At 33.6% G+C, this 17,041-nt stretch overlaps 3 protein-coding genes and 1 pseudogene across 3 annotated transcripts; 2 read left to right on the top strand and 2 right to left on the bottom strand.

Moving 5' to 3' along the window:
* The first annotated feature begins 1,593 nt into the window (after positions 1-1,593).
* On the top strand, positions 1,594-7,420 carry LOC117910791 (annotated as a pseudogene).
* Positions 5,963-6,978, top strand: LOC117910795 (DNA (cytosine-5)-methyltransferase 1-like). The gene is made up of 3 exons (XM_034824940.1): positions 5,963-6,055; positions 6,125-6,284; positions 6,695-6,978. The coding sequence occupies exons 1-3, from the start codon at positions 5,963-5,965 to the stop codon at positions 6,976-6,978; spliced, it is 537 nt and encodes a 178-aa protein (XP_034680831.1).
* Positions 7,421-11,912: 4,492 nt separating the features above from the next.
* On the bottom strand, positions 11,913-12,743 carry LOC117910793 (mitogen-activated protein kinase kinase kinase 17-like). The gene has a single exon (XM_034824939.1). It carries the CDS (start codon positions 12,741-12,743, stop codon positions 11,913-11,915), a length of 831 nt encoding a protein of 276 aa, XP_034680830.1.
* A 3,009-nt stretch (positions 12,744-15,752) lies between these two features.
* Positions 15,753-16,574, bottom strand: LOC117910790 (mitogen-activated protein kinase kinase kinase 17-like). Its single transcript, XM_034824938.1, has one exon. It carries the CDS (start codon positions 16,572-16,574, stop codon positions 15,753-15,755), a length of 822 nt encoding a protein of 273 aa, XP_034680829.1.
* Positions 16,575-17,041: the final 467 nt, after the last annotated feature.

The following is a 17,041-nucleotide window of genomic DNA, read 5'->3' as shown; positions in this document are numbered from 1 at the left end:
CAATCCTCACTTTCTATTTTAATAGTAAGATTTAATACATGAAGCTCATATATACTTCACCTTGATTAGACCCCTCACGTCAACTAGGATAATTGATGGCTACCATTGATGATATGAATATTGGGTCTAGATTCCTTGAAAACAATTATTGATAAGAACTAGTAAAGCAATGACTTTTCCATTCTATTGAAAACAACAAAAGTCTTGATTAGAAATGCATGTAGTTGAAAAGGGAATTTTATGTTCATATCAACATCTGTAATTTTAATTGGTAAGTAAGAAATCTCTTTTAATAATAATAAACAGTACAAGTAAATTTTATTAGTTATTAATTAATTCACAATACATCCTTATTTGAATGCAGTCTAAAAATAAATAAAGTTTTTATAAGAAGTCTACTTAGAGAAGAAAAGTTCAGCTACAATGGTGTGGTTATCGTACTACTAGGTAACATTTATTTATTTTTTTAATATGAATGTTAACTATAACTTCATTTATGTAATAGCTAGGTGGATGGCTTTGAATAATATATTTGTTTAAAGTGGTATCTAAATGTTCTTAAGTGTTAAGTTTATTATATTTGCTTTTATTTTATATAATTATCATAAAAATATTTCAAGACTAATAATTTGACAAAAAAAATGGTAATGACCATATTTTCAAATATTTCAAACTATTAACATTTGTTAACATAATAAAAAATTCTAGAAATGAGTAATTTAACAATATTGTGAAAATGATAATTATATATATATATATATATATATATATATATATATATATATTCTTATCTAATACAATTAAAATAAGATATTTGAGAACTAATAATTTTAGAAACCTAAACCTAAACCAAATTAAAGAAGAAATGTAATCAACTTAGTAAATATTACATATTTCTAATTAAATATTTAAAAATATCAATTTATTACAAGCCAATTCTTCATGAAGAATTGATGAGATGCAATTCCATGCATGATCTCAATTATTTTATAAGTAACAAATAAATCAATTTTTGTTTTTCAATTTCTTGATGCAAAATGAATATATATATCTTATGCAAAACGTAAGCCTACCAAAAAAAATTTCATGGCAGATTTTTTAATAATAAAATATGTACCCGATTCTCTTTGCTCTCATTAAAGCTTATATTTATTAATTTTTGAAAAAAATATATATCAAGTGGCTTATATGAAGGCACATGTACAAGTGATGTTGCTCAAGTAGACTTCCTAAGTCAACTAGGATATTGACATGGGCATATTTGATCATTACTTCTTAGAAAGAATTGTAATTATTAATTTCAAACAAATTATATTTAAAAGTGAATGGAGTGAAAAAGGAATATTTTTAATAATTTCATTTCAATTAAAAAATTAAGAGCATTTTGATAAAATAAAATAAAATAAGTGTGGAATTGAATTAATGTATATACTCTGATCCTTTTCAATTCCATTAATTGTAGACCAAGGAGGTAGTTGGATGTCAACACAAACCAATGGAAATATTGGATGTATCACATTTAAGCCTATAAATAAGTGTTTCATCTTCTTCCTTCCCTCCAAGTAAACCCCCTAATAACTTCATTTCTACCAATTCAACAATGACCCTTGAATATTCTTCATCCTACTCCTTACTCCCCCGACTCATCATCACTCCTTGCTTCTTCATATTTCTCCTTTTCCTTTTCTACTCAATATCATCATTACATGTCACTTTTACATTTGCCTCTACACCTATCACTTCTTTTTCGAAAGTTGAACAAGATCAAGAAGCACTCGCTCTTCTAACATGGAAGGCCAGTCTTGATAATCAAACCCAATCTTTCCTCTTTTCTTGGTCTGGACGCAATTCTTGCCATCATTGGTTCGGAGTGACTTGTCATAGGTCAGGAAGTGTCTCCGATTTAGACCTTCAAAGTTGCGGTTTGAGAGGTACACTCCATAAACTCAATTTTTCATCACTTTCTAACCTCCTTACTCTTAATCTTTATAACAACTCCCTCTATGGAACCATTCCAATCAACATTAGCAATCTTTCCAAACTGATCACAGTTTTGGACTTTCGTTTCAATCATTTCATTGGTGTAATATCTGACCAACTTGGATTTCTAACATCTCTTAGCTTTCTAGCATTGTCTTCTAATAATTTCAAAGGCCCAATTCCTCCTTCCATAGGGAACTTGAGGAACTTAACCACATTGTATCTTAATTCAAACAACCTATCTGGTTCTATTCCTCAAGAAATTGGATTGTTGAGATCTCTTAATGTTATTGATTTGTCAACTAATAATCTCACTGGATCAATCCCTCCTTCCATAGGTAATTTGAGGAACTTAACCACTTTGCTCCTTCCGAGAAACAAACTATCTGGTTTTATTCCTCAAGAAATTGGATTATTGAGATCTCTTACTGGTATTGATTTGTCAACTAACAATCTCATTGGTCCAATCCCTTCTTCCATAGGTAACTTGAGGAACTTAACCACTTTGTACCTTAATTCAAACAACCTATCTGGTTCTATTCCTCAAGAAATTACATTGTTGAGATCTCTTAATTATCTAGTCTTGTCATATAACAATCTCAATGGTTCACTACCAACTTCCATAGAAAATTGGAAGAACTTAATTATTTTATACATTTATGGTAACCAACTTTCTGGCTCCATTCCTGAAGAAATTGGATTATTGACATCACTTGAGAATCTTGACTTGGCAAACAACAATCTTAGCGGTTCAATACCAGCTTCCTTAGGAAACTTGTCCAAGTTAAGCCTTTTATATCTTTATGGTAACAAACTTTCTGGATTCATCCCTCAAGAATTTGAGTTACTAAGATCTCTTATAGTTCTTGAGTTGGGAAATAATAATCTCACTGGTCCAATCCCTTCTTTTGTAGGAAACTTGAGGAACTTAACCATTTTGTATCTTTCTCAAAATGACCTTTCTGGTTATATCCCTCGAGAAATCGGATTGTTGAGATTGCTTAATATTCTTGACTTATCATTTAACAATCTCAATGGTTCAATACCAGCTTCTATAGGAAACTTGTCCAGCTTAACCACTTTGGCTCTTCATTCCAACAAACTCAGTGGTGCCATTCCCCGAGAAATGAATAATATCACTCATTTGAAATCTTTGCAGATAGGTGAGAATAACTTCATTGGCCACCTACCACAAGAGATATGCCTTGGTAATGCTCTTGAAAAAGTTTCAGCCACAAGGAACCATTTCACTGGTCCTATTCCAAAGAGCTTGAAAAATTGCACTAGCTTATTCAGAGTTAGGCTTGAAAAAAACCAACTTACTGGAGACATAGCCGAAAGTTTTGGTGTATACCCTAATCTAAATTATATTGATCTGAGCAATAACAATTTTTATGGTGAGCTTTCTGAGAAATGGGGGGAGTGCCACATGCTCACAAACCTGAACATCTCCAATAACAAAATTTCTGGTGCTATACCACCTCAACTTGGGAAAGCAATTCAACTGCAACAACTTGATCTCTCCTCAAATCATCTAATTGGGAAGATCCCAAAAGAATTGGGTATGCTTCCTTTACTGTTCAAGTTGTTGCTAGGCAACAACAAACTTTCAGGAAGTATTCCTCTGGAATTGGGAAACTTATCCGATCTTGAAATCCTTGACTTGGCATCAAACAACTTAAGCGGTCCAATTCCCAAGCAACTGGGAAACTTCTGGAAATTATGGTCCTTGAACATGAGCGAGAATAGATTTGTGGATAGCATTCCTGACGAAATTGGAAAGATGCATCATCTTCAAAGTCTCGATCTTAGTCAAAATATGTTGACAGGAGAGATGCCACCGCTGCTTGGAGAATTATAGAACCTGGAAACGTTGAATCTCTCCCACAACGGGCTATCTGGCACCATTCCACACACGTTTGATGATTTGAGAAGTTTGACAGTTGCTGATATATCCTACAATCAATTGGAAGGTCCCCTCCCCAACATCAATGCCTTTGCTCCATTTGAGGCATTCAAAAATAATAAAGGTCTGTGTGGTAATAATGTCACTCATCTCAAGCCATGTAGTGCTAGTCGAAAGAAGGCCAACAAGTTTTCTATTTTGATCATAATACTCCTCATTGTGAGCAGTCTATTGTTCTTATTTGCTTTTGTTATTGGCATTTTTTTTCTTTTCCAAAAATTGAGGAAGAGAAAAACCAAGTCTCCAAAAGCAGATGTTGAAGATCTATTTGCAATATGGGGTCATGATGGGGAATTGCTGTATGAACACATCATACAGGGGACCGACAATTTCAGTTCAAAGCAGTGTATTGGCACTGGAGGATATGGTACTGTTTACAAGGCTGAGTTGCCAACAGGTCGGGTTGTTGCTGTGAAAAAGCTTCACTCATCAGAAGATGGAGATATGGCTGATTTGAAAGCTTTCAAAAGCGAGATTCATGCTTTAACACAGATAAGGCATCGCAATATCGTCAAGCTTTATGGCTTCAGTTTATTTGCAGAGAACTCATTTTTGGTTTATGAGTTTATGGAAAAGGGAAGCTTGCGAAGCATTCTAAGAAACGACGAAGAAGCAGAAAAATTAGATTGGATTGTGAGGCTAAACGTTGTTAAAGGCGTGGCTAAAGCTTTATCTTATATGCACCATGATTGCTCACCTCCTATAATTCATCGAGACATATCAAGTTACAATGTTTTGTTAGATTCAGAATATGAAGCTCATGTATCTGACTTCGGCACGGCTAGGCTTTTAAAGTCAGACTTATCTAATTGGACTTCATTTGCAGGAACTTTTGGTTATACTACTCCAGGTACATTTTTCTTAGTGCCTTGATTATCTCTAAACGGCCTCTACACATCATATGTAACTTTTATACTTGCTTAGCAGAGCAGAGCATGATCTAATCTTCTTTGCAGAACTTGCATACTCAATGAAGGTGGATAATAAAACCGATGTTTATAGTTTCGGTGTTGTAACATTGGAAGTAATTATGGGGAGGCATCCTGGAGAACTCATCTCATCCCTGTTATCATCAGCGTCCTCCTCATCTACATCACCATCAACTGCCGACCATTTCCTGTTGAATGATGTGATAGACCAGCGCCCCTCACCTCCTGTGAATCAAGTGGCAAAGGAAGTAGAGGTTGCAGTGAAGTTGGCATTTGCATGCTTGCGTGTTAATCCCCAATCTCGGCCAACTATGCAACAAGTTGCTCGAGCACTCTCAACACAGTGGCCACCATTGTCGAAACCGTTTTCCATGATTACATTGCTTGAGCTGCAGGATCATGGTCATGGGGGTGAAACTAGCTGAGGGTCCTCACTTCTCCATGTAAATTTGTTATCAATTGATTATTACTGTAAAAGCTTATATTGGGTAAAGTAAGAAGATTTATCAGGTCTGAGGAAGTTTCAGCAGATGAGGCATACTGTTATGACATCCATGGGGTGGGTGCAAGCATAATGTCTTGTTTGTACTTCTATTATAATATAAAACTACAATTATATTATTTTCCTAAGATATTTGAAGGGTGGAATGTGCAGGTGTACTACCGTGAAGAGACCCATTCTGTTCCTGTTGAGATGACAGAGGGGAAATGTGATGTCCTTGCAACCTTTAGAACATATTTTTGTTTGAAGGGTCCCTCAAGCAGGTAGTTCATTTGTATCTATATCAGCCAAAGAGTCGTATTTGATGACATTTATGTTAAAGAATGTGATTATTTTAACTCTTGTTGCTTCCAATTTTGCATGTGTATCAGTAGCCAAGTGGGCTACTGAATATGAAGAGCCTGCTGGGGATGCACTTAAATTCAATTATCCAGAATCATTGATGTGTGTTAACAATTGCAGTTCGATCCTGAGGTGAATGATTTCATTAACATGAAAATCTCTTTTCCTCTGTCTCTCAATTTGTAATTGACCCGTAAATTGGTTGTGATGCAGGGCTGTCGTGGAGGAGCGTGGGAATGTCAGATGACTGTGTCTCTACTTCTGAGGCTGCCAAATAATCTGCATCACCGGATGCTTGGACAAGTTGATTTTATCAATGGGGGGCCTCCATGCCAGGTTTGATCAGCTTCTGCTCTGTTTTTGTACTCTATTCTAGGAGCTAAAACAAGGCTGCCATCTTCACAGGGTTTCTCTGGGATGAATCCATTTAACCAAAGTAACTGGAGTAAAGTTCAGTGTGAAAAGATCCTGGCCTTCTTATCCTTTGCCGATTACTTTCAGCCAAGGTTCTTCCTGCTCGAGCATGTGAGGAACTTCATGTCTTTCAACAAAGGACAGGCATTCCGTCAAACTCTAGTATGGTAGAGCAGTCTATGAAGCATTCATCAGCATTATGACATTGTAAATTCCCATCTTGGTCTTGAGCTATGGCCACAACTGTTGAGGGTTTTGCAGATTTTTCCAAAATTTTGTCTCTAACATTGAATCAGATCCCATCCTGTTGGGTCCCCCTGATGTAATTTTTCACAAAACTGGAAAACCCAGACAGGTTTTAGAATTTAGGAGGCCAGCAAAAGATGAGGATTGAATTGAATACGAGATGTATTGACTCCAATTGCAAAGCTGAAATTTGAACAGAGAATAGAGGATTTTACGTTCTAGACGTGAGGGGCTTATATCTAGGAAAATAAAGTGGGAGCTTCAGGTAATACTCTTTTAAGCCTGATATGGAAACTTTCTGTTTGTGTCTCACAGGATATACCTCTGGTGTCAGTAACTCTGGAGGTTTGAAGGCGCGTCATGGAGCCATGGGCCCAATTGCATGGGGCGTGCTCCTTCCATTTGGGGCAATCATCCCAAGATACTTCAAGCATCATGATCCTCAATGGTTTTATCTTCATATCTTGATCCAGATTGTGAGTTTTCTTCTGGGTTTTGCTACTGTTGTCGTAGGAAGGACACTCTACAATGGACTGGAGTCCGATCGCATTTGCAAATTCAAGATTCAGACCCCTCGAATCCTTAGTGCTTTCCCTTAGCATTCTTCAGGTTTGTTTTGGCTCGGGCTAGGCCTTTACTCGACATTAACTAAATATATTTCTTCAAGCATGCTGAAAACTAAGTTTACTTCTTCTCAGGTAATGGCATTGAATCTAAGTTTACTTCAGGTAATGCTGAAAACATCACTGGGTAGGGAGACTTGCTCTCTTCTTGGGAGCTCTGAATATTGTGATTGGACTTTTAGTGGCAGAAGCAGGCTCGGGGTGGAAAATAGGATATGGGTTTCTTGTATCCTTCATTCTTGTGACAGTCACCGTTTTGAACGTATCCTTGGGGCTGGGGAGGTCCAAGAAGGCAAATGACTCCTGTTTTTGGATGTAATTAGGTTTTTTGTTCATGTGTCTGCACCTTTTTTAGGACCCTAACATGTAATCTTTTCATTTTTTTAATAGATCATTGAGAGAGTGATAATTTTCAAAACTGTTGAAATTACATTTTTTTTGGATGCTTATCAGCATGAACTAAGAGTTTTTTTTGTTATTATCTCCCCTCAAAATGGGTGACAAACCATATTTTTTTGCTTAGACGAAACAAGTAACTCAAGGAGAAGATGATTCAAAGAGTAGATGAACATATTAAATAGAACTACTTCATACACTTACATAGTTCAATTTTGCCCCTTTGATAAAAAGAGCATTTAAGTAAAAACCTGATAAGGAGAGTAAATATATATTTAGGAATTGATGATATTTAACTAAAGATAATTAATGTCCATTTGAAAGTGTTTTTAGATGAAGAGCTTTTAGTTGAAGTGTTTCTCCAATAACATTTAACCTTGCAATTTTACATATATACTATTTATGTATGAACTTCTCTTAATTTTATAGACACCTTTTAAAACAGTAAGGGCCCTTTGAACCTAAAGCAAACAATATATTCATTGTTGGGAGCAAGTTTAGGACCCCTCTTAATATGCATTCTATTTTATTGTGGACTATAAATGATTAATTTGGTAGTCCTTCTTATGGTTCAAATACCGATTTCTTAAGACTTCCAAATGGAAAAAAGCATGTCTATTTTGTTCATGGGTGATCGGTCTCACTTATAGATGAACTAAGATAAGCATTGACAACAAACCATGCATTTGATTGAGAAAGAAGTAGAAGAAATGATAGCTAATTTGATTTTAAAATTTAACATGAATGATTTAAAAAATATTAAGAGAAATAATAAGACTTATCTTCTAAGGATAAAAATTATGAAAGAAATGATAGAGTTAAAAAAGTTTACTTTTGAAAAGAAAAAATAGTTAAAAGAATTTAATCCAAATAATGAATAAGGGAGGAATTTAAAATTTATAAACTTAAAAATTCAGTTTTAATTAATTTATATCTTAAATGATTTGAAAATAAAATTTATAACCTAAGCCACTTGATTTTTTTTTTTTTTTCATTCATTGATACTTTAAAATGATATCAAGTTTGGTTAAAGATTTAAAATCCTATGAGGTATGGTCGGTCATCATTTTCATGAGTAATTGAATTTATCTAATTTTTTGTATTTATTATTTAGTCATTTTCTATTTTTTGGTGAATAGGTGTAAACTAAGTCAAAGCCATTTAAAAGCTTAAGCTTCTTAAAGTGATTGAATTTTATTTATCTATTTAGCTATTCAATTTTTATTGTATTTATTTGTTTTAAACCTATAAAAAAAAATCATAACATGAATTCTCTTTTATATGTATATAATTAAATCAAAATTTATTATCATTGTATGGAAACCATAACTTGTGTCTTCAACCTTGACATGTTAAAATCAAGTACCACTTTCTTTGTTCTTTTATAAGATATTTAAAACTAAAATTTAATATATGGTGCATACATCGAGTTTACTTCAATAATACCACTTATATAACATTATTGTCACATTCTTTATTCTTTTATCATATATTTAGCACTAATATTTAATAAATAGAGCCTATATATGGTTCACTTCAATTGGACCATTTACATCAATAGGATCTTTTACACAGGCCATCACTAACAATATGAACATTTGGTGAAGAATCCTTGATAACAAATCATGACAAGAATTTAGCCATAAAGTGACTTTTTTACCCCATTAAACATGGCAAACATCTTAATTAAAGAGTGTACAACTGAAAAGGAAGTCTTATATTTATACATTAATATATATGTAAATTTCAATTAATTTAACAACTATGAAACCATTTTTCCCTCTTGAATTAGTCTATCCTACCTTTTGGTGAAGAGGAGTAAACCAAGTCACATTTATTCAAAAGCTTAAGCTTCTTAAAAGTGATTGAATTGTCATTTATCCATTCAATCATTCCATTTTTATTGAATTTATTTCTTTTATACCTATATATATATATATACATATATAAAAACTCATAAAATAAATTTTTTTATATTATATATATTTGAAAAATTAAAAAATTAAAAATAAAAATAAAAAAACATCTCAATGATTGTTAAATCCAAATTTAGTATCATATAAAATTTAGTGTACGTAGAAATATATCAACTAGCATTGTTAAACATATGTCCCTATGCCTAACCTTATAAAGACAATAGCTTTGAGTTCTACATATATATAGCTTCGACAATATATATATATATATATTAATGGGGATGGTGTGACATCCTATATATTTACATGAAAACATCTTACACTTGTGATTTAAATGGTCATATGCCTTAAATTTTTATATAAATTTTACTTTTTAAAGAGGAAAAAAATAAGCTAGGTTACCTAGCATTATCATAGTTATCCCTAAACTCTTAAAATAAAAAATTCAGTTATTATATCCAATGTGTAACCATATAAGTACACTTACCATAGGAAAATTATCATAATTACCAAGGCAAGTCATCTCTTCACGTAGGAGGTATAATGCACTTCAGTCCCTATTGAATTATCCAAATCTATAAATAAACTGTAAACAACTTATCATTTTGTAAGGAATTCATGACTGGATCTTCTATACAATTCTTAATGTACTCAAGTCATATATAATGCAAGTGATAAATGTATAAATGTTTAGATAACTAATTAATACAAAAATGATAATAAAATGAACCATAATCATTAACAGGAAAGAGCATTAGGAAGTAGTGAAATGGATCTTCAAGTAGTTGAGAGATAGCTCAAGTGTTTGCTTTTGTTTCGAGGGAGCTCAAATAGTCTTGGAAAGGTTTACATGCAGAGATGGTTAGTGACATTGACAATAAGAGGTCTAGATTTTTTTATTTGATAACTTTTATAGTAGGAGATGTGTCGTGGCCGTATAAGTTGCAAGAGTTTGTTGCCTTGGTCACAACAGAAGCTAAGTATATAAGCAACGAAGAAGTTGTGATTAAAGACTGAAGCATGGATGGTGAGTATGTGGTGTATTATGACAGTCAAAGTGAGATGGATATTAAAAAAACACCATGTACCACTCTCATACAAATGATATTGATGTGAGATACCATTGGTCAAAAGAAGCGGTTGAAGGTAAATACATTCAACCAAAGAAGATCCATACTCTATGTGTGTGTTGAAAAGGTGGTTCCTAAGCAAAAGCTGGAGTTGTGTGTCAACATGGCAGGCATGAAGGTATTCCTCCCTCATGCGTTGGAGGGGGTGATTGTTGTGTTGGGCCCCATAGCCACTACTTTTTCCAGCCCATATGGACTCTTATTGTTGCATCCTGACAGCCCATTTGAAGCCCAAAACATGGGCCCATTTATTTCTTGCTTAAGCAACACTTTAAATGCTTTTTTGTAGCCGGTCTTTAGAGCTAAAGAAACCTCGAGGTGTGAAGAAACAAAGGAAGAAAAGCCATGGGGCTAGTGGTTTAGGGCATCCTACACAAGCCACAGTTATAGAGATTCTTAAAACCATCTTCAAATCCAATGAAGGGAAAAAGTTTCCTCCCCTATTTTGGCTCATTTTATTCTGTAAAATCCCTACATTCTCCTCTTGTTCCTTTGGTATTGTTGAGGTAGTTGTCTTCATCTCAAGATTATGTATTTTCACTAACTCTCGGGAGAGAAGCTAACAGACTTTGCATTCCCATTTTGTGTTAGTTGAAATGGAAGGAAGACAGTGGGTTTTTCTTAACTCCTGTGGGAGGGGTTTTCCACTTTAAAATTTTGTGTTCTTTGTATTAATTTATTTTTCCTTGCACGCATTAGAATATTGCCTCTTGTTTCATTTTGGCTTGCTGGGTTTCATTGTTGTATACCTTTAGATTGGAGCATCCGTAGATTAGGTTTATACATAGAATAATGCTTTGTGTCCTAGCATGTGTTGTCATCATCTCAACAATATGAGAGTGGAGTCTTTGGCACATGAAGAATCTGATGTTCCAGATTTTTGAGTTCATGAACGGGTGACAGTGAAGCATGAATCAGAGAGCATATTTCATTAGATTGGACATCAGATCCCATTTGTGGCATGGCCTCTGAATCCATTGTGGCTCTAGTTTTAAATATCAGTAATGAGATCCCTAAAGTAAGTTGAATCAGATGCCAGAAAAACTGAAAAAGAAAATGGGAAGAAAGCAGAAAAGGTATCAGTCTTGAGTATATAGGAAAATATTCAACACTGATCCACCTCAGTCCCAAGCTAGATGACCCATAGCAACTGTTTCTTTCGTGTATCTTTTATGTGGTAAAAAGCTCAGGAGATTTTCCTCTATGAATTTTGTTATTCCTCTAGGCTTAAAAATCACTCTCAATTATCATTCATTCATCTGTTAATCCAAGAAAGAAGACAAAGTGATAACAAATATATGCACCATGTAAAAAGGAATTCTCATTCTTAAGCAATGTAGCCACCTCCATATTCTCCACTGTCAAACCTATATGAAGAAGCAGAAGGACATATATTCGGAAGCAATGAACGGACCCAACACTTCCCAGGAGGTCCCAAGGAAGACGAAGCCACTGATTCTCATGGAACTTATTGACTTGCCGGAACTTCTGAAGCCGGAACTTGGGCGATAAAGGGATGACTCAACAGCCTTTCAGCCGTCCATCTCTCTATTGGATCCTTCTCCAAACACCTTCTCAGAAAATCCTTGGCGTCTTCTGATATATTTCCGAGTACTTTAGGCACTTGCCTCCAAGAAACTATACGGACAGCCAACTCATTTACATCCTTGCTATTCATCCAAGCTGGTTTCCCAGTAAACATCTCGACCACCACGCACCCAAGAGACCATATATCCTTAGGTGCCTCGTTTTCTCCGTTTCCACTACATTCCGGCGGGGTGTCATCTGAAGTATGCTGGGAGCCCAGCGCCCCACTGAACTCCTCCCTTCCAGACCTCTTAGCGTGTCCAAAATCAGCGATCTTAACTTTATGCCCGCCATTTTCAGAATGAAACACGAGTATGTTATCGACCTTCAGGTCACAGTGGACGAAGCCTTCCTTGTGGACATCACGGAGACCCCTAACAATCATTCTCGTAAAACGCTGAACTTCACTCTCCAGCAATCCGCTCTTCCTCCGTATCATCAAACTTTCAAGACTTCCTACGGGTGCATACTCAAGAACTAAATTATAGACCAAAACCCCATTGCCTTCCTGGGTTGAGTAACCTCCAAAGCAGTCAACAATATCTGGGCAGTGTCCAAGGCTATGAAGAATCTCTTCCTCCTTTTGAAGTGAAGAATAAGAAGAAGAACACGAAGATTTCAGAGCTAGTAGGCGGCCATTGGAGAATGCCATGTGCACCTTGCCGGAACTTCCCACGCCAACAAGAATTCCCTTGGTTATCATATGTTCCATGGCCGATTTTCTTTAACGTACAAGAATGAAAACAAGGTGAAAATCAGGGAAAGAAAATGGATATGCATGAATTAAAAGGAAAACAAAGTTAGTAGTATTAGATTCCACGTAGAATTAGGGTCACTTTCCGGTTTGGTTTCTTTTCATCCCAACAAGGTAGGAGACCCTTTGATAGCACTTCTACTTAAAAACGAATTTAGAGAAAGCCAAAGAAAATAATAATTTTTATAAAATGGCTGATTTTTATGTGATAAATATTTTAAGTGTATATAGAAACCATATTTATTAATCATGATCTGATAATCACAATCCCAAATATCTTTGAATATAATTTTTCCATCATTAGTTCTAAGTTCTTAAAAGAAGGTGAATTAATTAAATAACTTAGTAGGGTGTTTGGCAAACAACTTAATAACTTAAAAGTGACTTATAACTTAATTTAAGTCATTAAGTAAAATTAAATATATTTAATAAAATAATTTTAAGTAATAAGTAAAAACAATTGATTTATTGGTAAGTTTATATTTTTATTTTACTTTTTAAAGTAATAAGTAAAAACTATTTATTCTTTTTTAAGTTCACATTTTCATTTTACCTTTACCCTAATTTGCTGTACTTACCTCCACGAGCTCTTTTACTATTCCATTATAACTTCACATCATTTACCCTAATTAAAATTTATAATAATAAATATATTAATGTGGTGATTTAGAATAAATTTTAAGTTAATTTTATCAAACAACCTTAACGTTTAAAGTAAGAATTAAGTAATAAGTTATAAGTCAATAAATTAAGTATAATTTAACTTAAAGTCAACTTAAGTTATTAAGTAATAAGTATTAAGTTTTACCAAACACCCCCTTAATATAACAATATTTATTTTTTATTTTCTAAAAATAAAAACTTTATATATATATCCTCAAAAATTACTTTATGAATTTTTAAAATTTAGAGTACAAAATATTTTTTTAATATCTCAATATTTTAATCTTCTATATTATATAAAAGTTACTAATTTTATTTTTAAAAACAAAAAGCAGTAAGTTTATTCGAATGGGTACTTAGTAATTTAATTTAAGTTCTTGAGTAGATTAAGTAATTTTAGTGAAAAAACTCAGTAAATGTTTGGTAAACCAATTTAATAACTTAATGTAACTTAATAATTTAATTTAAGTCATTAAGTAAATTAAATATATTTGATAAAAGAACTTAATAGTATGAATTAAAGTCAAAAACAACTTTAAGAAATAAGTAAAAATAGTTAATTTATTCTTAAGTTCATATATTTATTTTACTTTTTTATTCTCATTTGCCTTAATTACTTCTACGATCTCCTTTACTATTCCACGACCTCCACTATTACTCTACTTCCTTCTCTTTAGTTATAATTTATAAGGATAAATATGTTAATTTAATTATTTAAAATAAGCTTTAAGTTAAATTTATCAAACAATCTTAATATTTAAAATAAGAATTAAGTAATAAGTTGTAAGTCAATAATTAAAATATAGTTTAATTTAAAGTCAATGTAAGTTATTAAGTAATAAGTATTAAGTTTTATCAAACACTCCATTAATATATCAGTTATAAGTTAAAAATAATTTTAAAATATTATATCAAAATAATTATCTTATGGATCCTATTTGTCTAATGACTTCACATCTAGTAAAATCCACAACAAATTTTTTATAGTAAATATATTATAATTTATTTTATGTGTCTATATTGTATGTTTTAAATATGGATGTTTAAAAAATATATTTATTAATTAAAATTAGTGAGGATAAATATTAATTAAAATTCTCCAAACAGTAACCCAACAAGAAAAGCAATAATAAACCAAAAATAGCTCACAAGGAGACCAAGTACAACATGGAAAGACGAAGGATGAAAATATCCGAAGTGGGATTCCTTTCACAAAGATATGAAAAATCACAAACCCAATCGCACTTTTGTATGAATTTTAAGTCACTTGACCTACAATGCTTTTAGTTTCATAAAATGCATATCTCTCTCTCTCTCTCTCTCTCTCTCTCTCTCTCTCTATATATATATATATATATATATAATTGATATATATTGAAGGAAACAATGTATTTTAAAGAATATAAAAGAAATATTTTTATATAAGTAAGGTTTCATTACACTTAGTTGAGTATATCAACACATTGAAAAAAAAATAAATAAATAAATAAATCCAGCCATGCAAGAGAGTAACACGAGGATTCTACGGAAGAGAACCTTACCAAAAGTTGACAGAAAGCCGATCAATATCCTTGGGAAAACAAGAGAGAAAAATGCTCCCTTCTCTACCAATTTTTACCCTCCAAAGCAACCTAACATGGTATCTTTCTCTCTTAAGTTTGCAAAAACTCGCCTTTATATGCCCCCTAAACAGGCTTAAGCAATGACTTAAAAAGCAATATTCCAAAATAGGCTTAAAGAATCTCAACCCTCCAAACAATCTTCCCCTCTAGCACATTAGGAAGGACGGCCGGGCACCTAACTACAACTCCATCCCTCACATAGAGAAAGAAAATTTGAGAGAAAATGTCAAGAAAAAAATGGAAAAGAAAAATAGAACAAAAGAAAAGCTAAGAAAAAATAAAAAATAAAATTAAAATCAATAATTTAAAAATGTATAAATTTTTAACTAATTTTAATTATATTTGATTTTATTGACTACTAATCTTCAATCAACCTCTTAGAGCTTACCTTGATCTACGATCAACCTTCTCGTTCCAACCACCTTTCAGGTCAGAAGGTTTGATTAGTTCTTCCCTTCGGCCATTGATTGGTACTATTACAGCTTGAATCCAAATTTCTTTTCTATAGATGTGGAAGAAGTACCTACTATGTTTGATAGAACCAAGAAAAACCATTTTTTTTTCCTTACATTAGTACTCTTCGAAACCAAAAGTATAACAAAATTCTCATTCAAACCTATCTCCATATCCTCGTTCCCCTTGATCGAGAGTAAGAACATCACCCAAGATCGGCTTATAGAATCTATAAAGGCAGCAGAACTGAGTCAATAAACGGATGAGTCAACAGCATTTCAGCAGTCCATCTTTGGGACGGATCCCTTGCCAGACACTTCTTCAAAAAATCCTTAGCCTCTTCTGATATATTTTCAGGTATCAGAGGAACTTGTCTCCAAAACACTATATGAAGAATCAAGTCATTCTCGTCCTGGCAATTCTCCCAAGTTGGTTTACCAGTAAACATCTCGATCACCATGCACCCAAGACACCATATATCCAGAGGCGCCTCGTTTTCACTGTACACAATAGATTCCGGCGACATGTAATTTGCAGTGCCCCGAAACGTGAGCGGCCGGCAGAACTCCTCCCTTCCAAACCTTTTAGACAGTCCAAAATCAGCGATCTTAACCCTCCACCTACCATCTTCAGTAGGGAAGAGAAGCATATTACTGAGCTTCAGATCACAGTGGACGAACCCTTCCCGGTGGACAGCATGGAGACCCCTAACAATCATTCTTGTATACCACTGAACTTCACTCTCCGGCGATCCACTCGTCCTGCTAAACATCAAACGCCCAAGACTTCCTCCGGCTGCATACTCAAGAACTAGATTGTAGGCCGAATCGCCATTAGCTTCCTGGGTAGAGTAACCTCCAAAGCAGTAAACAACATCTGGGGAGCATCGAAGGCGTCGAAGAATCGTTTCCTCCATTAGAAGTGAAGAAGAAAGAGAAGAATTTACAGATTTCACAGCAAATTGGCCGCCAAAGGGCCTGCAGTATGCCAAGTGCACATGGGCGAAATTTCCCATGCCAAGAAGACGTCCCTTAACCATTATATTTTCCATGGCTGATTTTCTTTAGCGTACAAAAATAGAGACAAGGTGAGAAGAAGGGCAAGGAAATAGATATGCATGCATTACAAGGAAAACAAAATTACCAGCATTTGCTTCCACGAGGAATTGGAGTGACGTTCGGGTTGGATTTCTTCATCCTAACTAGGGGTTGGGCTCTCCCTTCATCTTGATTCGAAATGGCTTCCATTGATATCCGATGGAAAGTGAACTTAGAAATAAGATCTTTCCGAATATTAAAATTAGATTTAATTTCTAAAAAGTTAAAGAAGAATATTTTATTTTTGACTAGTTATTTTAGTTTTTATTTTTGAGTGTAATTCTATGAAGGTTTCTATATCTTAAAATTAGGAGTCTCTATTTTATTTAGTGTAAATAAACAAATAGCAGATTGATTTAAAAAAAAAGGGAAAAAGAAAAAAAAGAGTTTTCATTCACTAATTTGAAAAAATATAGAGAAA

Source organism: Vitis riparia, unplaced genomic scaffold, assembly GCF_004353265.1.
Source record: "Vitis riparia cultivar Riparia Gloire de Montpellier isolate 1030 unplaced genomic scaffold, EGFV_Vit.rip_1.0 scaffold861_pilon_pilon, whole genome shotgun sequence".
In the NCBI taxonomy this organism is placed as follows: domain Eukaryota; kingdom Viridiplantae; phylum Streptophyta; class Magnoliopsida; order Vitales; family Vitaceae; genus Vitis; species Vitis riparia.
This window is presented reverse-complemented; position numbering and strand designations above follow the sequence as displayed.

Coding starts and splice junctions, on each gene's coding strand:
- LOC117910795 (XM_034824940.1), top strand. CDS start 5,963: ATGACTGTGTCTCTACTTCTGAGGCTGCCAAATAATCTGCATCACCGG. Junction 6,056..6,124: donor ATGGGGGGCCTCCATGCCAG/GTTTGATCAGCT, acceptor CCATCTTCACAG/GGTTTCTCTGGGATGAATCC. Junction 6,285..6,694: donor CAACAAAGGACAGGCATTCC/GTCAAACTCTAG, acceptor TGTGTCTCACAG/GATATACCTCTGGTGTCAGT.
- LOC117910793 (XM_034824939.1), bottom strand. CDS start 12,743: ATGGAACATATGATAACCAAGGGAATTCTTGTTGGCGTGGGAAGTTCC.
- LOC117910790 (XM_034824938.1), bottom strand. CDS start 16,574: ATGGAAAATATAATGGTTAAGGGACGTCTTCTTGGCATGGGAAATTTC.